This window comes from Microcaecilia unicolor, chromosome 10, assembly GCF_901765095.1.
Source record: "Microcaecilia unicolor chromosome 10, aMicUni1.1, whole genome shotgun sequence".
Taxonomy (NCBI): Eukaryota; Metazoa; Chordata; class Amphibia; order Gymnophiona; family Siphonopidae; genus Microcaecilia; species Microcaecilia unicolor.
In genome coordinates this window covers 167474674-167494547 of record NC_044040.1, presented here as the reverse complement: position 1 = coordinate 167494547, position 19874 = coordinate 167474674, and the positions used below count along the sequence as shown (strand labels likewise).

General features: G+C 40.8%; 1 protein-coding gene across 1 annotated transcript in view; it reads right to left on the bottom strand.

Moving 5' to 3' along the window:
- Positions 1-15162, bottom strand: part of LOC115478348 (guanylate cyclase soluble subunit beta-2-like) — a 45215-nt gene extending 30053 nt beyond the window's left edge. Inside the window, exons 1-8 of the mRNA XM_030215653.1 lie at positions 15095-15162; positions 14009-14103; positions 13624-13784; positions 12652-12751; positions 9382-9549; positions 7110-7141; positions 5708-5819; positions 1727-1830 (exon numbers count right to left, since the gene is read on the bottom strand). Coding sequence (XP_030071513.1) covers positions 1727-1830; positions 5708-5819; positions 7110-7141; positions 9382-9549; positions 12652-12751; positions 13624-13784; positions 14009-14075 — 744 coding nt within the window. The 5' untranslated portion in view covers positions 14076-14103; positions 15095-15162. The remainder of the gene's footprint in view (positions 1-1726; positions 1831-5707; positions 5820-7109; positions 7142-9381; positions 9550-12651; positions 12752-13623; positions 13785-14008; positions 14104-15094) is intronic.
- Positions 15163-19874: the final 4712 nt, after the last annotated feature.

The window sequence follows — 19874 nt, the reverse complement described above, 5'->3', positions numbered from 1 at the left end:
TTATGCTCCTAAATTTATGCTCATAACTTTATGAGAATAATTTATGCTCCTAAATGTATGTTAAATCTATAAGCGTAATAGGTCCTAAATTAGGAGCATAGATTACGCTCATAATTTAGGAGCATAAAGTTAGGAGTGTAAATTTAGGAGCACACAAGTGTTTTTAGTGCGCAATAATGTTTAGCATGTGCTAAACAATAGAGACGCCCATAGGAATATATGGGCAGCTCTAGCATTTAGCACATGCTTATTTTTAGCATGCGCTAAAAACATTAGTGTGCCTTTGTAAAAGGACCCCTTAGTGCCTAAATACTGTAGAGCACCACTACAAAGAGGGCATGCCCAGGGGCAGATCAGGGGTGTGTCTTGCAGTTACGCATATAGTTTATACAATACTGTCACTTACATGTGCAACTGCCAACTTCAGGCGCAAGCATTTACACCAGCCTTTGACGTGACGAAAGTGCTTGTGCCTAAAGTTAGGTGTAGCAAGCTGACTTGCACTCAATTCTATAATGGCAATTTCATGCGTAATTGTTATTATAATTTAGGCTTAGGGCCTATTTATCAAGCTGTGCTAGCGATTCCTGCACGGTAATGCTGACGGAGCCCATTCAAAGCGAATGGACTTTATCAGTATCACCTCACCAGGAGCCGCTACGGCCAAATTCTATAAATGGTGCCTTAAAAGTCGGCACCGAAAAACCATGTGCTTAGCACAATTCTATAAACTACACCTAAAGTTAGGCGCAGATTACAGAATATGTTCATGTGCCATTCTTGTGACTAACATTTAGATGCACTCATTTTGGCCACCTAAAGCCAGGCCTAAATACCTGCACTAACTTAGATGCAGATCGGGAGTATTCCTTAATAATGCGCACAGTTTTTTGAAATACTCATGATCCACCCATTCTACACCCATGGCCATGCCCCCTTTTTGGATGCACACACTAGAATTTACACGCATCATGTTATAGAATACGCCTAGAAAGTTGTGCGCTTAAATTCTAATTAAAGCCAATTAGTGTCACTAATTGGTTATTAAGTACCATTTATCAGTGCTGATTGCCTTGTTAATCAATTAAGTTGTGTGCGCAATTTGGCCATGCAGCCAAATTAGCGTGCACAACTTAAGGCTCCATTTACAGAATTTTGGGGTTAGTGCCCAAATTTTTGGAGCCTACTTTTTTGGCACCCTTTGAACCTACCCCTAATTGTAAGGGACAGGTGCTATTCTCAAAAATATTTTACAAGATTGCTAGATTCATTAACTGATCTGTTACCCCTGATGCTGCCATTTGGACAAAAAGCGGCCCTGTTGGGTTATTCTCTTTGAATTTTAATAAAGTACCAACAAAATATTTGACAATGGTTTTACCTTTTTTGGGTTTTGAGACCACTCACTCTATGCATGTACATGCTTATATAAAGTATGTGTATACAATAACAACTGTACCCCAGCACTACCCAAATGATGCCCCCAGGGGCACCTTTGCACCGATCACAAAAACGTGCACACAGTTTTGTCAGAATACATCTTATAACAACCTTCTTTTCCACATAGAAAACATGCTTTACATGCAGAAAATGCTTTATAAAATTACCCCTTCATTTGAAAGGCAGGGTTTACACAAAAAGACACAAAGATATTAATTAGCACATGAAGACTGCAGCATGAACCAATATTAGGGGCATAAAGAACACTTGTATTCCTCTGTCTTACCTCCTCATCAAAAACTATATGGAATGGAAGACCATTGCAAAATGTTTTTACGTCCACCCAAAGAGTTTCTGGATAAGCAGGTGCAAACCCTCTTAAAATTTTACCTGAAACAAAGAAAAAATCGGTGTTTAGTAATGACATTCTCATATGACAGAGCAATTCTCACTACTTTCTCACCACCTTAAAACCCAACACTGACTCTGGAAGGAGGTAAAAGAATAAAATGAAGAGGAAGGTCTTTCAGACCAATGGTATAGACATGTGGGCCCAAGTGGCCCTGAGCCCACCCACTGTGAACTCAGCTCCACCTAAAATTGTGGCACCATTGCTATAGCTGGCAGGGATTCCCAAGTCCCACCAACTAAAGAGGTCCTGATCTGGGGGCCACAACACTCCCCTATGCTCTGCATTTGGCAACAATATTCATGGATCACTATCACTGTTGCAACATCCCCCCCCCCCACACACACACACACACACACCATGCATGCTCAGTTTTCACACATGCACAAAAACTGAGCATCCGTGTGGAGTCCAGTGTGATGGCGGCCCATGAACAGTGTCACCAACTGTAGAGCACAGAGGTGTGTTCTAGCCACCAGAGGAAGACCTCTTCAGCTGACGAGGCTTGGGGATCCCCATCAGCTCAGGTATTTGTTTTGAGGGTCACTGGAGGGGGCAGAGAGTGGGGGGGGAGCAGAGGAAAAATGTTGTATCCACCTACTTTGGGCTCAGGTCCACCCAAACTACATGTCTGGCTACGCCACTGTTGCAGACTATTTTCCGTCCAGGTTCATAAACCAAATAATATTTAATGCACTCTCATATTTAGACAATTTATCATAAATTCAGTTTTGTATAAAAACAAAGCATGAGTTGTCAACATGCTGTAAAGTGGGAGGAGTCTATGTTCTAATTTTCTTTAAGGGCATATGCAATGCTATTTTTCCTTCTTGGCTTTTGTTTATTTATTTATATTTGTGCTTCTTCCCTGGTAACATCTTATGCTTTGAGTCAACTGATTGCAAAAGCTTTTTCATGTTTTGATTGGGATTTTTTTGTGTGTGCAGCTAAACCAGTACCACTTAGGAGGTAATTTAGGAATTTTTGTGTGGCATTTGTAGGTTAGCATGCCTAAATGGCCATTTGCATGTAAGGAACAATTTCAGAAAAGTCACTATGCCTGCTATATGCAAAGTTTTGAAGGGATGAAAGACAATTCTATAATCTAGATGCCCACATTTACATGTCCCTTGCATATGTAAATATATAGAATATTGGAACGTATGCACAGAAGTATACACTCACCCATGAAAGTGCCACCAGGGTGCATAAGGGCGCACCTATCTTATACAGTGCATAAATGCAAAGGGGCCATATACATGGGTGGGACATGGGTTCACTGTTCCCTCTAAGCTGAGTGGGAGTCCTCCAGCTGCATTGCTACCAGTAAGGGGGGGTGCTTCAATATTGTGTCAGGTTCCCTGGAGTCCTGCAGAGCCTGCCTATCCCTCACTATTGAAAATGTGATAGTGAAAAAACACCCCACCCCCGCTGGCAGGACTGTAGATGGAGGACTCCTGCTCAGCTTACAGCAGTGGTTCCCAAACCTGATCCTGAATGCACCCCAGCCAGTTGTTTTCAGCATGTCCACAATGAATATTCATGAGAGAGAACTGCATACACTGGAGGCAGTACATGCAAATCTCTCTCACCAGAACCAGGTTTGGGAACCACTAGCTTAGAGGGAAGAGTGCATTGGTGGGGCCCACACTTGAATGTCTTATTTCAGAATACTACAATGCGCATTCCTGAAGCATTGAGGCACTTGCACCTATGGCAGCTCTATGACTAGTGTAACTGCGAGTATACAAATGTTAGACACATGGACATCAGATTCCACTAGTATTCTATAATGGACTGGAAACCTGGTTATTTCGGCAATTTTTTAATCTTTAGAGTTTCATTTTGAATTTTAGGAATATATAATCTTTATAGCATTAGAGTTGATTACCCTTTTGTGTTTCCAGTTAAACAGTGTGTGTGTGGTTATTTGCAAGATGAAACAATGAAACAAGTAACCAAACAGAAGCAAGCCAATTCAAGAACCAACAATGTCAACCAATGTCCATGGCACAGAAACAAAGACTCAACACGGCCATGTTTCAGAGAACAATGTGTCAGGAGTCATATAATTCAACAGTTAGCAGGTTGGTGATATCAGCAATGAGACACAGGTTGTCATGAAGAAACGACATTAAAGGGTCAATAAGAAACTCCTGTTAAGTTCTTTTCTTTGAGTCCGCCAGACCAGTGTAGACAAGGGATGTGCATTTGTCTCCTGCTAGGTACCAGGGGCGTAGCTACGGGTGGGCCTGGGCGGGCCCAGGCCCACCCAGTTTCTCTTGATGCTCCAATCGGGATTTGGCGTAGTCTTGGTTCCAGTCCAAGCAGCAGGCCGCTCTCAGTTCTATATTTTTAAATGTTTGTTATAAAGCAATGTTTGAAGGATATATGCCATTGCTGTTATATTGCAGGATCCTGTCATGAGATGTTTTCCAGTATTGCAGATTTAAGTCTGGACAAGTTTAAGATATGGGATAATGTAACTGGTTGTTTTTTCCATTATGTATGTATGTGGTTTATATTTATTTATTTATTATTTTTATTTTTGTTACATTTGTACCCCGCGCTTTCCCACTCATGGCAGGCTCAATGCAGCTTACATATACAAGTACTTATTTGATGCAGACTACTTACAAATCCATCATCAAGTGCATTCTAAGGCATTATTTTGTAGTGTCCCAAGAAACACTACTCATATGCACAGTGCCCACCCATATTAGTTCTAGGCCTGCCCAAAATGGTGGGTCTGGCTACGTCACTGCTAGGCACAAACTGAATTGGCTTGCTTCTATAACCTCGAGAAAGGGGGTTGGGGAAGGATGGGGGGTTGATGCCACCTCAGAAGAGTGCCACCTGAGGCCCCCAACTAAGGTGGCCTAATGGTAGGAATGCCACTGCTTGTCCCACAAAATAGTTTCTACTTAGCAGTTATTTTGGTGATGAGTATTGCATCTCATGTTTGAGGGACCCTTTTACTAAGCTGCGTAAGCGTCTATGCGTGCCCAACACGCACCAATTCTGAGTTGCTGCCCAGCTACTGTGTGGCCCATGTGGTAATTTCATTTTTGGCACATGTCTGAAAATATTTTTATTTTCTGGCATGCGGGCAGTAATCAGCATTTGGGTGCATGTAGACCATTAATGCCCGGTTACCGCGAGAGTCTTTACTGCTAAGTCAATGGTTGGTGATAAGGTGTCAGACCCAAAATGGATACGCGCCAATTTTCATTTTGCCGCACATCCATTTTCGGCAAAAATTTTAAAAAGGTATTTTTACTGGTGCGCTGAAAAATGATTCTGCACACGCCCAAAACACAGCCCCATTTTTCAGCGCACATTAGTAAAAGGACCCCTCAGTTAGGCATTAATTTCCTGCAATCTTGTTTCCCACTATTGAGTAAAGTAAACAAAGAAAAGAGGAATCAATGAGCTAAGAAATAGGTGAATAAACAGGCTGACCAGTTTCAAGCAAGGAGGCATAATTACACCATTACATGTGATCTTCTGTTCTAAAAGAAATCTGCATAAGTAGACCAAGCAAGCACTAATTAGAATTTCTAATTTGCTTATAATAAATGTTGAAAATAATAAAAGGTATTGTAAGATTTGCAAGTGTATTTGCTACAAATAGACTGATAATTGCAATCTGCTTCATGGAAGAGGTATTTTATGAATATCTGCCTAGGTACTTGCTGCAGAAATTAGTTGGAACAGTTGACTTCGAACCACATTTCATGAATGACTGAAAAAATATTTATGAAGACTCTTTTTCATGGTTTTATGAAGAAATTTCTTAGATTGTTCAATAGGGAATCACGTTATTTAATGCTGACTGAATTAAATATGTGCCTTTACCTTTTCCAAACTGAACAACTCCTCGGACTGTTTCCCAGTAATTCTTCTTGACAGGACAGGCAGAGAGACGGTTTGATCTATCTCGGATTTTATTCATAGCTTTTTCCAGGTCCTACGGCATATAAAATCCAGTCTGCACATTATCGTTGTTGTCATTTCCAGTATATAACGTGTGTACAATCAATAGCCATTCAGAAACAGACATACTGTATCACATGCATTTAAGCCCACCTACATTGATGTTCTCTCATTGCAAACTGTAGACCACGGGTGGGCAATCATGGTACTCGAGGGCCACAACTCACTTGGGTTTTCAAGATTTCCACAATGAATATGCATGAGATAGATTTACATATAGGATTCAATTCTATAAATGGCTTCCCAAATTTGACCGCCATAAAAAAGCATACGTAAGCGTTACTCTATACACAGTGCTCAAAGTTGGGCACTGTTTATAGAATAGTGCTTAGTGCTGGGATCCATGCTGAATTTTAGATGCAAGAAGTTACACAGTAAATCCCTGCATCTAAATTAGGTGTGGATCTCCTGAATTCTATAACACTGTGTACAAATTCTAGAATTGCCCTTGACCCACCCATGCCCCTCCCATGGTCATGCCCCCTTTTCGGATATGCATGGAAAAATTTGAGTGCCCATCTTTTTAGAATAGTGACTATAAAGATGTGCACATAAATTCCAATTATTGCCAATTAGTGCTGATAATTGTTAGCACCCAATTATTGGTGCTAATTGGCTCATTAAGCAATTAAATAGCATGCATAATTTGGGTGCACACTTACATTTGCGCTCACAATTTTAAGCACTATATATAGAATTAGGGGGATAGTGCTTCCATTGTATGTAAATAGATCTCATGCATACTCATTGTGGTACTCTTGAAAAGCTGACTGGGTTGTGGCCCTGGAGGACTGTGGTTGCCCACCCCTGCTGTAGACATATTTTATATAAGAACTAAGAAGTCTAAGTCAAATGAACAGAAAGGTGTGGCTCGTGAGAAACTTTAATGCAATAAAGCCCATCACCGATAAATGTATTGCCTGGTGCTTCAAGTGATAGATAGTGATGCACTGTATTTAGATAGATACATAAGATTCAAATGTTTGGTAATTCCATTTGGCTGATAAAATAGTCTCTTTTCTCAAGAAATAGGTGAGGATTCTTCTAAATGTGAATGCATTTAGGGGCCCTTTTATTAAGCGGTGGTAAGCTCACCGAGGGCTTACCGCGTGCCATTCTGGAGCTACCACCTGCTCAATGCAGGCGCCGACGGTAGTTCTGCCCCAGCATATGGCATTTCAGACGCTAGTGGAAAAATTTGAAAAATATTTCCACAGGTGCTAACCCAGCGGTAATTTGGCAGTGCTACGAGCTACCTGGTTACCATCGGGTTAGCGTGGGAGCCCTTACTGCCACCTCAATGGGCAGCGGTAAGTGTTCCCTCACACATGGTCACATTGTAATTGAAATCTTACCACATGGCCATTTCTTTTTTCAGCCTTTTCACCCGCTGCACTAAAAAGGGTCTCAGCACACAGCAAAAATGGCCACTGCCACTACGTTTGTACTGCAGCTTAGTAAAAAGGTCCCTAAATCTTCTGCCATCCAAACATTATACAGTATTTATACTCTTACCCCCTAATTCTATAAAAAGTGCATGCAAATTTTGATGTGCACCCAATTTGCGGGCACATTTTAATTGAATAATGAGCTTATTAGTGACAATAATTCACTTTTTAACAAGCAGTTATTAGCACCAATTAAAATCAATTAACATGTGCGTGCTTAAATTTAGGCACGGAATCGATGACTAAATTTGTAGTACAAGTATGATAAAAGGGTGCAAAAATGGGAGGGCCATAGGCAGATTGGGGGTGTGACTTTTAGTTACACACATAATTACAGAATAAGGGGATTCTGCACCTAAATGTAGGTGCTGGTATTTGTACCACGTTTTTGTTAGTGCAAATGGCCATGCCTAAATGCAGGTGCGATCCCTGGGCTTAAGCACTGTTCTATAAACTATACCTAACTTTAGGCTCAGTTTATAGAATACCACTATGTGCTTTTTTTGGTGCCAATTTTTTAGGCAACAGTTATAAAATTCCCCTGTTAGAGTCTAAACTTATGAATGAATCTGTGGTGCTATTTAGGCAGTGAGTTCACTCACGTTCTTTCCTGACTCTATAGAGCAAATATCCGTGAAATTTTTTGTCGTACAAAATAGCATCTGGGGTTTTTTTATTAATTTTAAATGTAGAATCAAAGAAATGACTTTGAAAAGAATTTTAAAAAACACAAGAAATAATTATATCCAAATGGTAAACGGTAATGCAAAATAAGGATTACAGTCCACCATGAGGAAAAACAAGAATCAAAAAGGCCATAGGAAGATGTATCTATTTATGAAACAGAAAAAAAAGGAATAGGAGCATAAACCCTCTAAGAAACATATATTGAAATCCAGAACTAACCTGGGTGTTTATTTAAAAAGGATGCACCTTTACTCTCCAGAAAAAAATCTTAATTGAGATGCCTCATTAAAAACATAGCAATTATTTTGTAAGGAAATTATACATTTGCATGGGAATCTCAATTGAAAACTAGTACTTAAAGAAGTAAAAGCCTGCTTTAATTTAAGAAATTGTCTTCTCCACCTAACACATTTGGGAAGACGGAAACCTTTCCTCCAAGGAAACTTGTGTCTCTAGCCCAGGGTTTCCCAAAGGTCCTGGAGTACCCCTTGTCAGTCAGGTTTTCAGGACATCCACAATGAATATCCATGACAGAGATGTGCAGTCATTCACACTTAGGGTCCTTTTACAATTCCCATGGGTTTCTTTGTATTCAGCGCACACTAATTGGTAGTGCTGCTTTGTAAAAGGAGGCGTTAGTTATTAGTGTGCCTTAAAAAATTAGCACATGCAAAATTGATTTAACATGCAATCCAATCTGTAGTACAGTAATCTTGGATCTGGGATTTCTTACGTCAAAGAACCAACTTGCTACACTTCAAAGAACAAATCCACCTTTGCTGTTGTTGGTTTCTGCAAAGGATCCACTCCTGTTTTTTGCTGATGTAAATGTTAGTGCCTATGTTATAGAATTACCCACACAGAGTGTAATTATGTAGCAAGGAACTTAGGATAAAAGGGGAAGGAGGTGCCTGTTTTAAGCCTATTCTATAAAGACAAGTAGGTGCCTACTTTTCTCTACAAAACACTAGTGCGAGTGGCAGAAAGCAGGCATGCATTTATGGTGTAATCATTTACTCTAGTCCTATAGCTGCTACAAATGCCCACACCTAGTTGTTAGACAGAGCATGCATAAATTATAGAATGCTATCATATTTGTGTGCTCTCCCTATGATCCCCCGAAAACCCATGCACATGCCCATTGGCAAAGCATACACCATCAAAACATACTACACACTTTTCTGCTAGTCAGCTTTCTGTAAGAGATAATTTATGTGCTTCAGTGGTCACTTATACATATAAATAATAGAAAGCCACTTTTTCCATGCATTCCTGCCATTTAAAATTAGATAGCTCCTTACAGAGTTACCCCCATCCAACTCAGTTGTAAAGACAAAAATCAAAATACCTCTTTATTAAGTTCTTTCTCAGTTCTTATCCCAGAGTCAGCAAGATATTGACTTGAAGAGGACAGTTTGCCTTTCCTTGTGTAAGAAAATACAGGTTTTTGAGTTAAGAGGAAAACAATGTGTTCTTTTTTCCCTATCCTCTCTTCCTCTTCCAGTTCATTGACGATGGCCATTGAAACCTCGGTGTTGAAAAAGTCCATGGCCACTGCTCCAATAATCCCTGAATTAAAAGAAAGTGATTATGCTTTGGATGGGATAAGTCTTGCCTAATAGGGTTTCATCACAATTAAGTACACTGAGGGTAACCAGGACACATCTGAACTTATCTCTCCTCTGCTGAGTTCTATTAACTGGAGGATATTAAATTGAGAAAAAATGGAAACTCTGCCTCTAGAACAGTGGTTCTCAACTGGTGTGTTGCGAGGACAGCACCAAAAGGAGTAGGTTTTTGCTGCAGCAGCAGCAGCAGTCTTGAATTTACTTCCTCTTCCCTCTACCGTGGATCCAGGGCCTCACCCTCTTCTGACCTCCTGCAACTCCAGCACCCCTCCTTCACCAGCCCCTTCCTCCGGCGGTCAAATCTCATCTTTTCACTGGCAGCAGCAGTCATAACAAGCTGACTGGGCCAACTCAGAGCCTTTCCTCTGCAGCTGTCCCACCCTCACATAAACAGGAAGTTCTGTCAGAGGGTGGGATACTGCAGAGGAAAGGATCCAGCTCAGTCCAGGCAGCTCATTTTGACTAACACTGCCAGAAAAGAGGTGAGGTGTGACTGCTGGTAGAAGGGGTTGGCAAAGGAAGGGCACTGGAGTCAGATGGAGGAGCTGAAGTCAGAAGAGGGTGAGACTCTGGATCTCCAGAAAGGGGGGGTGAGGCACTGGAGTTGCAGGGAGAACTGAGGCTCTGGATTCATAGGGGGCCTCAGGGCAGAAGAGCATGAAGTGCAGGAGTCATGCAGGGGGTTCAAGTCAGAAGAATGTGACCTGCTGGAGTTGTGGAGGGGGGGGGGCAGAGGCAGAAGAGGGTGAGGTGCTGGAGTCATGGTGGAGGGTTTGGGTGAGGTTATGAAATCACAGGTGCTGAGTGCAGTGAGGTGCTGAAATCACAGTGGGGGGATTCAGCGCAAAAGAGGGTGAGATGCTGGAATTGCAGTGGGAGCCAGATGGCAGAAGAAGGTGAAGTGCTGGAGTCACAGTGGGGAGATTCAGAACGGACGAGAGTTAGGTGCTGGAGTCATGGGGAGGGGTGTTCAGAGCAGAAGAGGGTGAGATCTGGGAGGCTGAGAGAAGAGAGGAAAGGTGTTGAACTTGGCATGGGGCTGAGGAAAATTGGGGAAGAGCTGCTGCCTCATGAGGAGGGCTGAGAGAGGACGTGGGAAAGGTGCTAGCGCTGGACCCATAACAGGGGAGGTGCTGGATCTGCAAGGGAAGAAGTACAGGAGAAAGATACTGAACCTATGAAGGGTAAGGGGACCAAAGAGAGATGTGTGATAACAGACTGTGAGTAGGGGGATGGAGAAAGTGGGAGCTATCGGGCTATGGAGTGAGGGAGGGAAGGAGGGAGAGAGAGTGAGTGAGTAAGTAGAAGTCCTGGATTGTGGGAGATGGAAAGAAAAGATGGATAGAGACGCTGAACCCATAGAAGATGCAGTTCCAGGAACCCTGATGCCATGCTCATTCCTGGATTGTGTAGGTGGTAACCAGCATTTAGTAGGCTTTTATTTCCAGTGCACAGTTTGCCACATACACAACCCATGAAGGAGCACAGCATCGGAATTTGTGTTGCTACATATCCTGCTGCTAGCCTGGGTTTCCTGCTGTTGCTCTCTCCTCTGACCTACAGCCTTATTCAACATTAAAGCTGCACTTATTTGGAGGTGGGGAGAGAGGGGACAAATAGCTGCTGCACCATAAGGGGGAATGGGAGAAAGAAGGAACATGGAGATGCTGGACCGTATGAGTGGAAGGAAAGAGATAGAGAGGACAGAAAGGTGCTGCACCATAGGGGTGGAGGGGAAGGAAAAGGGAACAGGGAAATTCTGGACTATAGGGTGAAGGAGAAAGGGGGACAGGGCTGGGCTACAAATGTGGGTTAAGAATGAGAGAAGAGATGCTGGGCTACAAGAGTGTGAGAAGAGGGAGAGAGAGGAGATATTTGGTATGGTGGACCACGTGGGGATCATCAAGGAGATGAGTGAGAGGAAGATAGTGAGTACAGAAGACAGAGGTGTAATAATAGGGAGTGGGAGAAAGAGAGAGAGGAAATATGTCAGAGACAGATGTATTGAGAGAATGGAAGAAGATAGGAGGAAAAGTAGAAAGGACAGATGGACTGCACCCACTGGAAAAAGAGAAGAAGACAAAAAGGGAAGCAGAAAAGAGAGACTGGGACCAACATGCTTCAACAAATAAAATGCCCAGACAACAAAGATAGAAGAAAAAGTGTTTTATTTGAAATATATTAGGTGGAATGTGAAATGTATTAAGAAATGTATAATATGGATGCCTTTGTATTTTGTTCAGTAGTAGAAGAAATACATTTCTGTTTTTATGTCTCCTATATTGTGGTACATGCTCAGTTTGACTTCTTGGGGTTTTCAGTTCAATTTTTGTCTTCATATTTGTATTTCAAATTTGTGATCCCTTGTTCTGTGGGTTTGACTGTGTTTTGTGTGTTGCCAAGATGTGGTATTCTGTCTGCATGTAGTTTCTGTATAACAGCCCCACTTATTCTGTTGTACTTGTAATAGGCGTATTGGTGTTCTAGGGCCCATGTAATATTTATAGTGATGCCTGTTCGTAGGTAAAGTTTGTGTTGTTTGAATCATAGGAATGAGTGCTATTGTTGTATAGTAGATTTGCTACATGTATTTCGAGTTATGATTTTTTTTCAGGTTTTGAATTTCACAACATGCCTGGTAGGGAAGAGAGATTTGTACTATACTCCAATGACATGAGAATAATCATTTTATTTATATATTTATTTTTGTATGGCAACTTCCATGGAGAAAATGTGCTAGTAATTATCTGTGCCTGTTGTTGTAGGTAGATATGATATTTGTGGATGCAGAGCATGTTGACATTTAATTCATAACAATAGCCATACCGTATCAGACCAAAGGTCCATACGGGAAATGTATGCAGTATGTCATGTATGTGAGCATCGCCTGTCGGATGCGTCTCTACTGAAAGAAGGTTAAGTACCACTGCCCTAGAGCAAACCTCTATCTTTTACCATCTTTTGAAACACAAAAGTCTAGTATAAGCACTAAAATAAACAAAGTGAAGAATCTTAAACTATATTTTAGAAGCTTTATTGTTACCTGGAACAATATGGCAGAGGCCTCGCCTGTCCGAGTAATAATGCAGAAACATTGATCCATTTTCATTCTTCTCTACCCTAAAGGAAGGTGCATTCATCTCCTAAAAGACACATAAATGTTATGCTGCTCAATCAGCAATCCTGGTGCAACAGCTATGCTCGGCAGAAATGTAGCTGCATTTCAGAGTACTGAGTTGTACTCCACAAAAACTACTGATTTATGTCAATTTTAAGGTTTTTGTTCTGAACAGATTAGTTGGTGGACATGGGCTGCACCGTTGATCCAGGTTCTAATGTATTCAACTTTTATTTTCAGAATGTAGCCCAGAATCTATTTTAAAAACTAAACTACATCTATTAAAATTGTGTCCCGGATAAACTTGGGTAACCAAAAGCTGTTTTCAATCCTCTCAGCTGTAGATTTGTCAGAAACTATCTGACTTCTTTCATGAATTGTTTGTCTCTGCATTTTTGGGCTACAGGACTAGTCTCCTGTATGTCATTTCACAGTCAAATTTCCCAGTCACTGGAATAATATTTATAATGTCTACAGAGTCACCAATACCTATAACATTATAAAAGATAATTTTACTATAGTTAGAAAGTTCCAGAAGCATCTTCCAATTGAAACTATGGGGAGGGGAAAGTGATAATTTACTCAAACTAATACAGGGAGTGATAAATAAGGGAATCCAATAGAATTTCCAGATTTGGCAGCCTTATCCTGTAACCACTTAGTGTAAAAGGATAATCAAAATGAAGGCTGCATTTTATTACTATCTAAGGGAAGAGCAGTATGTTGATCTAATATGGCTACCCTTTCCTGGTCTTTGGGAGTGGGAAGTAGTTCGGGGAAGGAGTGAGATGACCCTCCTCAAATGAGTAAACCTAACAAGCTTGTAGGGGAAGTTATAATGTTAACATTCACTGCACAACCACTACAGCCAAGTTGTAGACATCAAAGTGAACTTACTTGGTAGGAGAGAGACAAATAGCTGTGTAGGGCATCCAGATTCTCTATGAATTCATAGAGATTTCCACCCAGCGTCCTTAGCATATGGTCGTAACCAGATCGTTTACAAAACTCAAAAAAATATTCTCCAAACTGCTTCAAAACCACCTCCGGTGGAATATCTGCTAGAAGAAACATCAATCAGTTTTCTAAAGGACTTCCCATTTTCAATTTATCTGAACGCACTGTATAAAGATTGTTGCTTTTGGACAGTGAAAAAAAAAACTAATGCTGAACTACACAAATTATATATTTGCACACAGTTGGCTTAGGTTCATCACCTTCTCTAAAAAGGGAATTGAGAGTGCTGGTTTAATACTGGTACCTGCGGGCTGCCAAAACCTACCTAACATTTTGCAGGCTTTCTCAACCAATTTCATTGTGATATCATCTTTGTAAACTTCAAAAGTCATGAAAGTATCTTGAACTCCGGTTTGGATTCTGTTTAAAAAAAAATACACACACACACACACACATATATAGGCCATCTTTATTATCATCCTGACAACCTGTTTAGTTGAGAAAAAAGAGTGTTTAAAAACTGCTTTGATGCAGTAAATTTGCTGGTGGCAAAATCCGCCCATCTGGTGGAATGTCTTTGACTGAACTCAAAAAAAACAGAAATGTTAAAGGATTCATATTAATCATTTCCTATATTACTGCAAACCTTCTCAAAATATCTCCATTATGAGGAGACAATTAAAACGACGATCTAACTAGAGCACAGCAATAGAATGACAGTATTCTTTCACAGATAAATCATAGAATATTATTTGACTCTATTTTTTTTTTTTAATTACTGGACTTTCCAACAGGATAATAACACCGTGTTGATTTGTTATTTATAACTCGGTGTAATCGTAAAAAGACCATGCAACAATATTATACATATAAGTTAGTATAAAATAATATTTTCATACGAGAAAATAAAGCATGATTTAGCGATTTCTATAGTTTCAATCAGATAAGCTCATTTAAATGAAAACCTTAGCAGCTGGTAAAAAAGAATACATTTTCTTCTGAGAAAAGTCAAAACCCGAAAATATAGGAGCGCCATCTTTTGGCACGTTTATACCGAACAGGCATTTCTTTTGGTTCACTCTTTTAACTTTCTTGTTTGTAAATACTGCGCCAGCTAACAGAGAGACCTACAGTGAATCTTAAGAGAAAGCAAGTTAAGGTGAAAAGTCTGTACCGAGGAGAATAATGGGCATCAAATATGCTCTCCAGAAACCAGCAACACACAAAAAAAATCGCGTCACATCTAATACTCACGTCCTTAACTCGCAGAGTATTGATTAAGAGGGCGTATTGCTTGTGGCTTTCAAAATATTAGTCTTATTGACAGAAAAAAAGCAACATTTTTATAGTGATATACAGTATAAGAAAGTAAAAAAACCTGAATAGAATTTCATAGTAGGAAAAAAAATACCTTAATTCTTCCCAGGTTTCTTCGCCGTATTTTTCTACTACCAGAGATTTCAAACATGTGTTTATAAATCCATACTGCAAAAGAAATGTTGGTATTTACAGAAGAAGAAGAATACGCAGCACACATGCAACTAAGTCCCTGGCATCACGAGATCTTTCCGGAAACTGCAGACAATGCCTGGTAAAGACCCTGTAAGATGCATTGGAGTAAAATGCAAAATTCTGAAAATACTACGGTTGTATTTCAATTGTTGAGCTAACAAACATACATACATGTGATATTCGGCTCTCACCTACCACCCTTTACGGTTCTCAAGGCATATTTACTCCATTTTATCGTCGTTCACTATAACCCTACACCTTTTTAACACTATAACTTAACATACTGAAACCTATTACCTGCATCAACAATTACGGACTGGTCGCTTGGGGGGGCTGGGACACAGTTAATGTTGTGAGTTGCATAATTAGTTTTTGGGTTTTATCATGCATAATTTTAGAAGCAAAGTAAACAGAGTGGCAGAGACAGAATGTGGAATGAGAACTTACCATTCTGATCATCAAATAGATCCAATACACCGTAAAGAGTTTGAGTCCACAACGGAGGGTTTTCCCCCCTCACGTTAAAACAGAATTTCCAGCACATCAATTCAATCCAGCTTTGTTCAAATCGATTCTATACAAATCCTTCCTTAGCTCTGAGATTGACTTTTCAGACAGAAGAATATCGTGTTAGGTAGGATTCTCATGGTTTTTAACATCCGACATTAACAGCAGCCTCGAAAGTGTGTGTGTGTGTGTGTAGGATGGACGGGAAGGCGTTCTTATTTTTCCCACAAAGAAAAGATTAGTTTTCTGCAAAAATCACTGGGTTTCCTTCGCTGTCTTTTCTCTTCGACGCCGAAATTATCAGCAAGAGAATACGATCACTGACAAATAACCCCTGTGTAAACATGACACGGGTTCGCTGGTGCAAATTTCATTGCTTTTTTTCTGGGTTCCACGATTCAGAAATGAATGAAACCCAAACATATTGTAGTAGACGTGCTATGTCTCGGCTCAACAAGAACGGCTACAGATTTTTTTTTCCACCCCTGTTTGCAGTTACTACTGTGCAGCTTCGGTCGATGGGGGTACTTTAGGGTTTCTCCTAATAAAACAGGGCTCTTATGCTTGGTCTGAAGGTTCATTTTGATTTTGTAACGGCGGCATCAGTTTGTAAGGTGCCTCTTGACTGAGAAAAGGCTCCTCGACCGCCTGTCGTCTGTTATCCAGACCTATTGCTACTCCTCAGAGCTTTTCTTTGGTCCCAGTTTATGGTGACCCTCTGGGTATACTCCGTAATCTTGTCTGTGAAAATGTTTTTGAGATCTCGCTGTAGTTGAAGTCACCTTATTGTTCCTCTTTAGTTCAAGTAATGCCCCACAAGGATCTTTTCTGTTATTTTAATGGAAATGCTTCAGCATTTCCCTTTAGTCTCTCCTGGGAAACGTTTTTTTTTTTTCTTCTGTGACTACAGTTGGTGGGTTTTCTTGAGAGTTTTCTTATAGCCACAAATTCTGATGTCCTTTTTGGTTTGTTTTTTTTGGGGGGGGGGGGGGTACGGCAAACATTGTGACGTTTCTCTGTAGTACTCCACTGTGCTTGCTGTGGTGATCGAGTTGGGAGTCTTGGAAATTAGGATGTCTTGTCTGCTGGGAGGGGACAAAAAGAGCTGTCCCTGGAAAGGAAGTGCTGAACTTATCTAGACGGCAGAGACCTACATCAGAGAAGAGGCTTGAAGGGATGGGGGGGGGGGGGGGGGGGGGGGTTGAACACATGCTGGAGAAGAAAGGGGGAGAATTAAACATGGTGAATGTGAGGTAGGAGCACAGTAGGAGAAGAGAAAGGAGGTATTTAGGAGGAAGAGACAAGATTTGTGGGATGAAGAGGAGAGGATTCATATGGTGAAAGGGGGGAGGCAAAGAGATGATACTGAAACGGATGAAAAAAGCATCACTGAGAGAAGAGAAAAGGTGGGAAATAGGCTATAGTGAAGAGGTTGCATAGGAGAAGAGAGAAAATGTCTCTCCTGCCCCCATCCAGTGCTCCCGCTGAATAGGATCTGAACCATATTGGATCATACAGTCTGGATTTTCTCACTCAAGGTCTGATCTGAATTGTCCAAAAAAAATTCAGGCCAGGTAACTCACTCTCTTAAATTAGGTTTCGAATTTTTCTCAGTCAGGGTATAGTGGCCCACTGGTATATGAACAACTGGGAAATGTACCACCAAATATTTGATACAAAGAGCAATCACATCTGTTATTGCTGGCTGAGGGAAGTGCTACTTTCAACTACCTATTTCTTTCAGACTTAATAGTGACTATGATTGCCAACCCAAGCTGGAAATGTAGTTCTGTTGTCTTGTCCCCCTCCACCAGCACATCCTGTATCTTAAAAAAAAAAAGCCTCCATCAGCCCTGGCTAGTAGTGCTGTATCTTCCTCTCACCCCCACAGCTACTTCAGCAGCTCCACCAGCCTGGCCTGGAAGCCTGGTGCTCTTCCTCCCTCCCTTGCAGTAGTCACCACTCCTACTGCAGGCTGCAAAGGAGAGGATGGCAGAAAGTATTCCACTGCTCTCCATCTCTACCCCCTCTTGTTGGGTCCAACCACTGGGTGGGGAGGCTGAGTTTTCAAGGGGAAACTGGCAGGGGAGGACTGGAGAGCAGGTGAGTACAGTGGGTGGAAATGGTAGATTAAACACTATAAGGCAATTCTATAAAATGGCACTTCAGTTTACTATGTGCTTGGTGCCAATTCTATAATGGCATCTTGGTGCCAAGATTCCACTGAGAAGACTGAGAAGCTTAACTGGGAGACATGTCCGTGGCCTAGTCATGCTGCATGCATGTGTATGCGCCTTGCAGACAGGTGCTATGGCACTTAGGCACTACCTTATAAAATAGCATATAGGTTCCTATCAATTTGATGGCTCCTTTGACATGAATAAGTTGCATCAACCTCTAGGTGCCACCTTATAGAATTGGCCCCCTACATTTAAATGTTAACTTAAGAACATAAGCATTGCCATACTGGCACAGACTGAAGGTCCATCAACCCCAGTATCCTGTTTCCAACAGTGGCCAATCCAGGTCACAAGTACCTGGCAAGATCCCAGAACAGAAAACAGATTTTAAGCTGCTTATCCTAGAAATATATGCAAAAAGTAGAAAAGTGGGTGTCACACAGTACAATACAAAATGAATTTTGGGGATGTCTCATATATAATCATTTGGCTGTGTATATGACAAAGTACTCTTGTCTGTCAGCCATAGCAGTCTTTAATCATTGACCACCCCCTCCATCCAAATTTTGGTGAAAATAGATATTAATGTGAAAAGTACTTAGGGCACACACTTATAACAGTAGGAAGATATCTGTTTAAACTGCCACTGTTAAATTATCAGAATAACTTATCTTGTACATCTTATATATGTATTGAGGAGCATCCAGGAACCTTCGTTATCCCGACAGGACCTGTTTCGCCAGATTGCTTTGTCAAGGGATAATCCTGCAAAGCCATCAATATATAACAAAGAATTACAACAAAAATATTAATTCATATGTGATCTCTAAATACGTTCTTCCTAAAAAACTAAGCTCAAGACTTACGGTTCCAACTTCCTGGTATACCTTGTGCTCGCTCTGCCTTAACATGAAAATGGCAGCGGCGTTCTTTTAAAAGCCGGCACCGGAACTACTATGTGTTTCCCGTACGTAGTTGATAGCGTGAGCGTCATCAGTAAATTAACTGCATGCTCTAAGCTGAAGCCTTACAGAAAGCACCCCCAATGCATATATGTATTTCAAGACCAATTCTTTGAACAAATTTCAGGTGTAGCGATGGGGGCGACTTTCGCTCCAACATTAGCTAACCTCTACATGGCGGCATTTGAACACAAATGGTTAACATCGTCTCCCTTTTTGCCCCATATCCGCCTATGGCGTAGATATATCGATGACATATTCATGTTATGGCAGGGGAACACCAATGATTTAATGGACTTTTTTGCTGGCTGAATTGTTGCCATCCTAAAATTCAGTTTACCATCACCTTTTCAGAAAAGACTATCCACTTTTTAGACATGGAAGTGACAAAAGAAAAGAGCGGTTTTGTGACTAAAGTATATTCCAAACCCACTGATAGGAACACCATTTTAGAATATGGCAGCTGTCATCCTAGACATTTAAGAGACAGCTTGCCGTTTTCCCAGTTCCTTCGTTTCAGAAGAATTTGCACTTCCGATAATGATTTTGTCACTCAATCGACAAAATTTTCTAATGAACTTTTGTCACGGGGTTATCCTAAACCTGTTTTAAAACGTGCCTTTCGTCGAGCAAAATACAACAATAGAAACTTATTATTGAAGACCAAAAAACAAGTTAATACTGACGAACCAACTATGACATGTGTGATGCGTTTTGTTCCCAGAGGTGAAAGAATAACAAAGATTATTAAACAACATTGGGACATCATGTGCACACATCCCCTATTTAAAGAGCTGGGAGTTAGGACAGCTTTTTCCCGGGCAAAGAATTTAAAGGAAATTTTAAGTCCTGCAATGTTACCAGTGACGAATGAAGGTGGACAGTCTATTAAACATGGTCATTTCAAATGTAACAAAAAGAGTTGCAAAACCTGTGAGCTAACCATTGAATCAGATAGCTTTTGCCATAAGAACCATACACATAAATTACACAGTTATACCACTTGTCAGACGACACATATCGTATATAG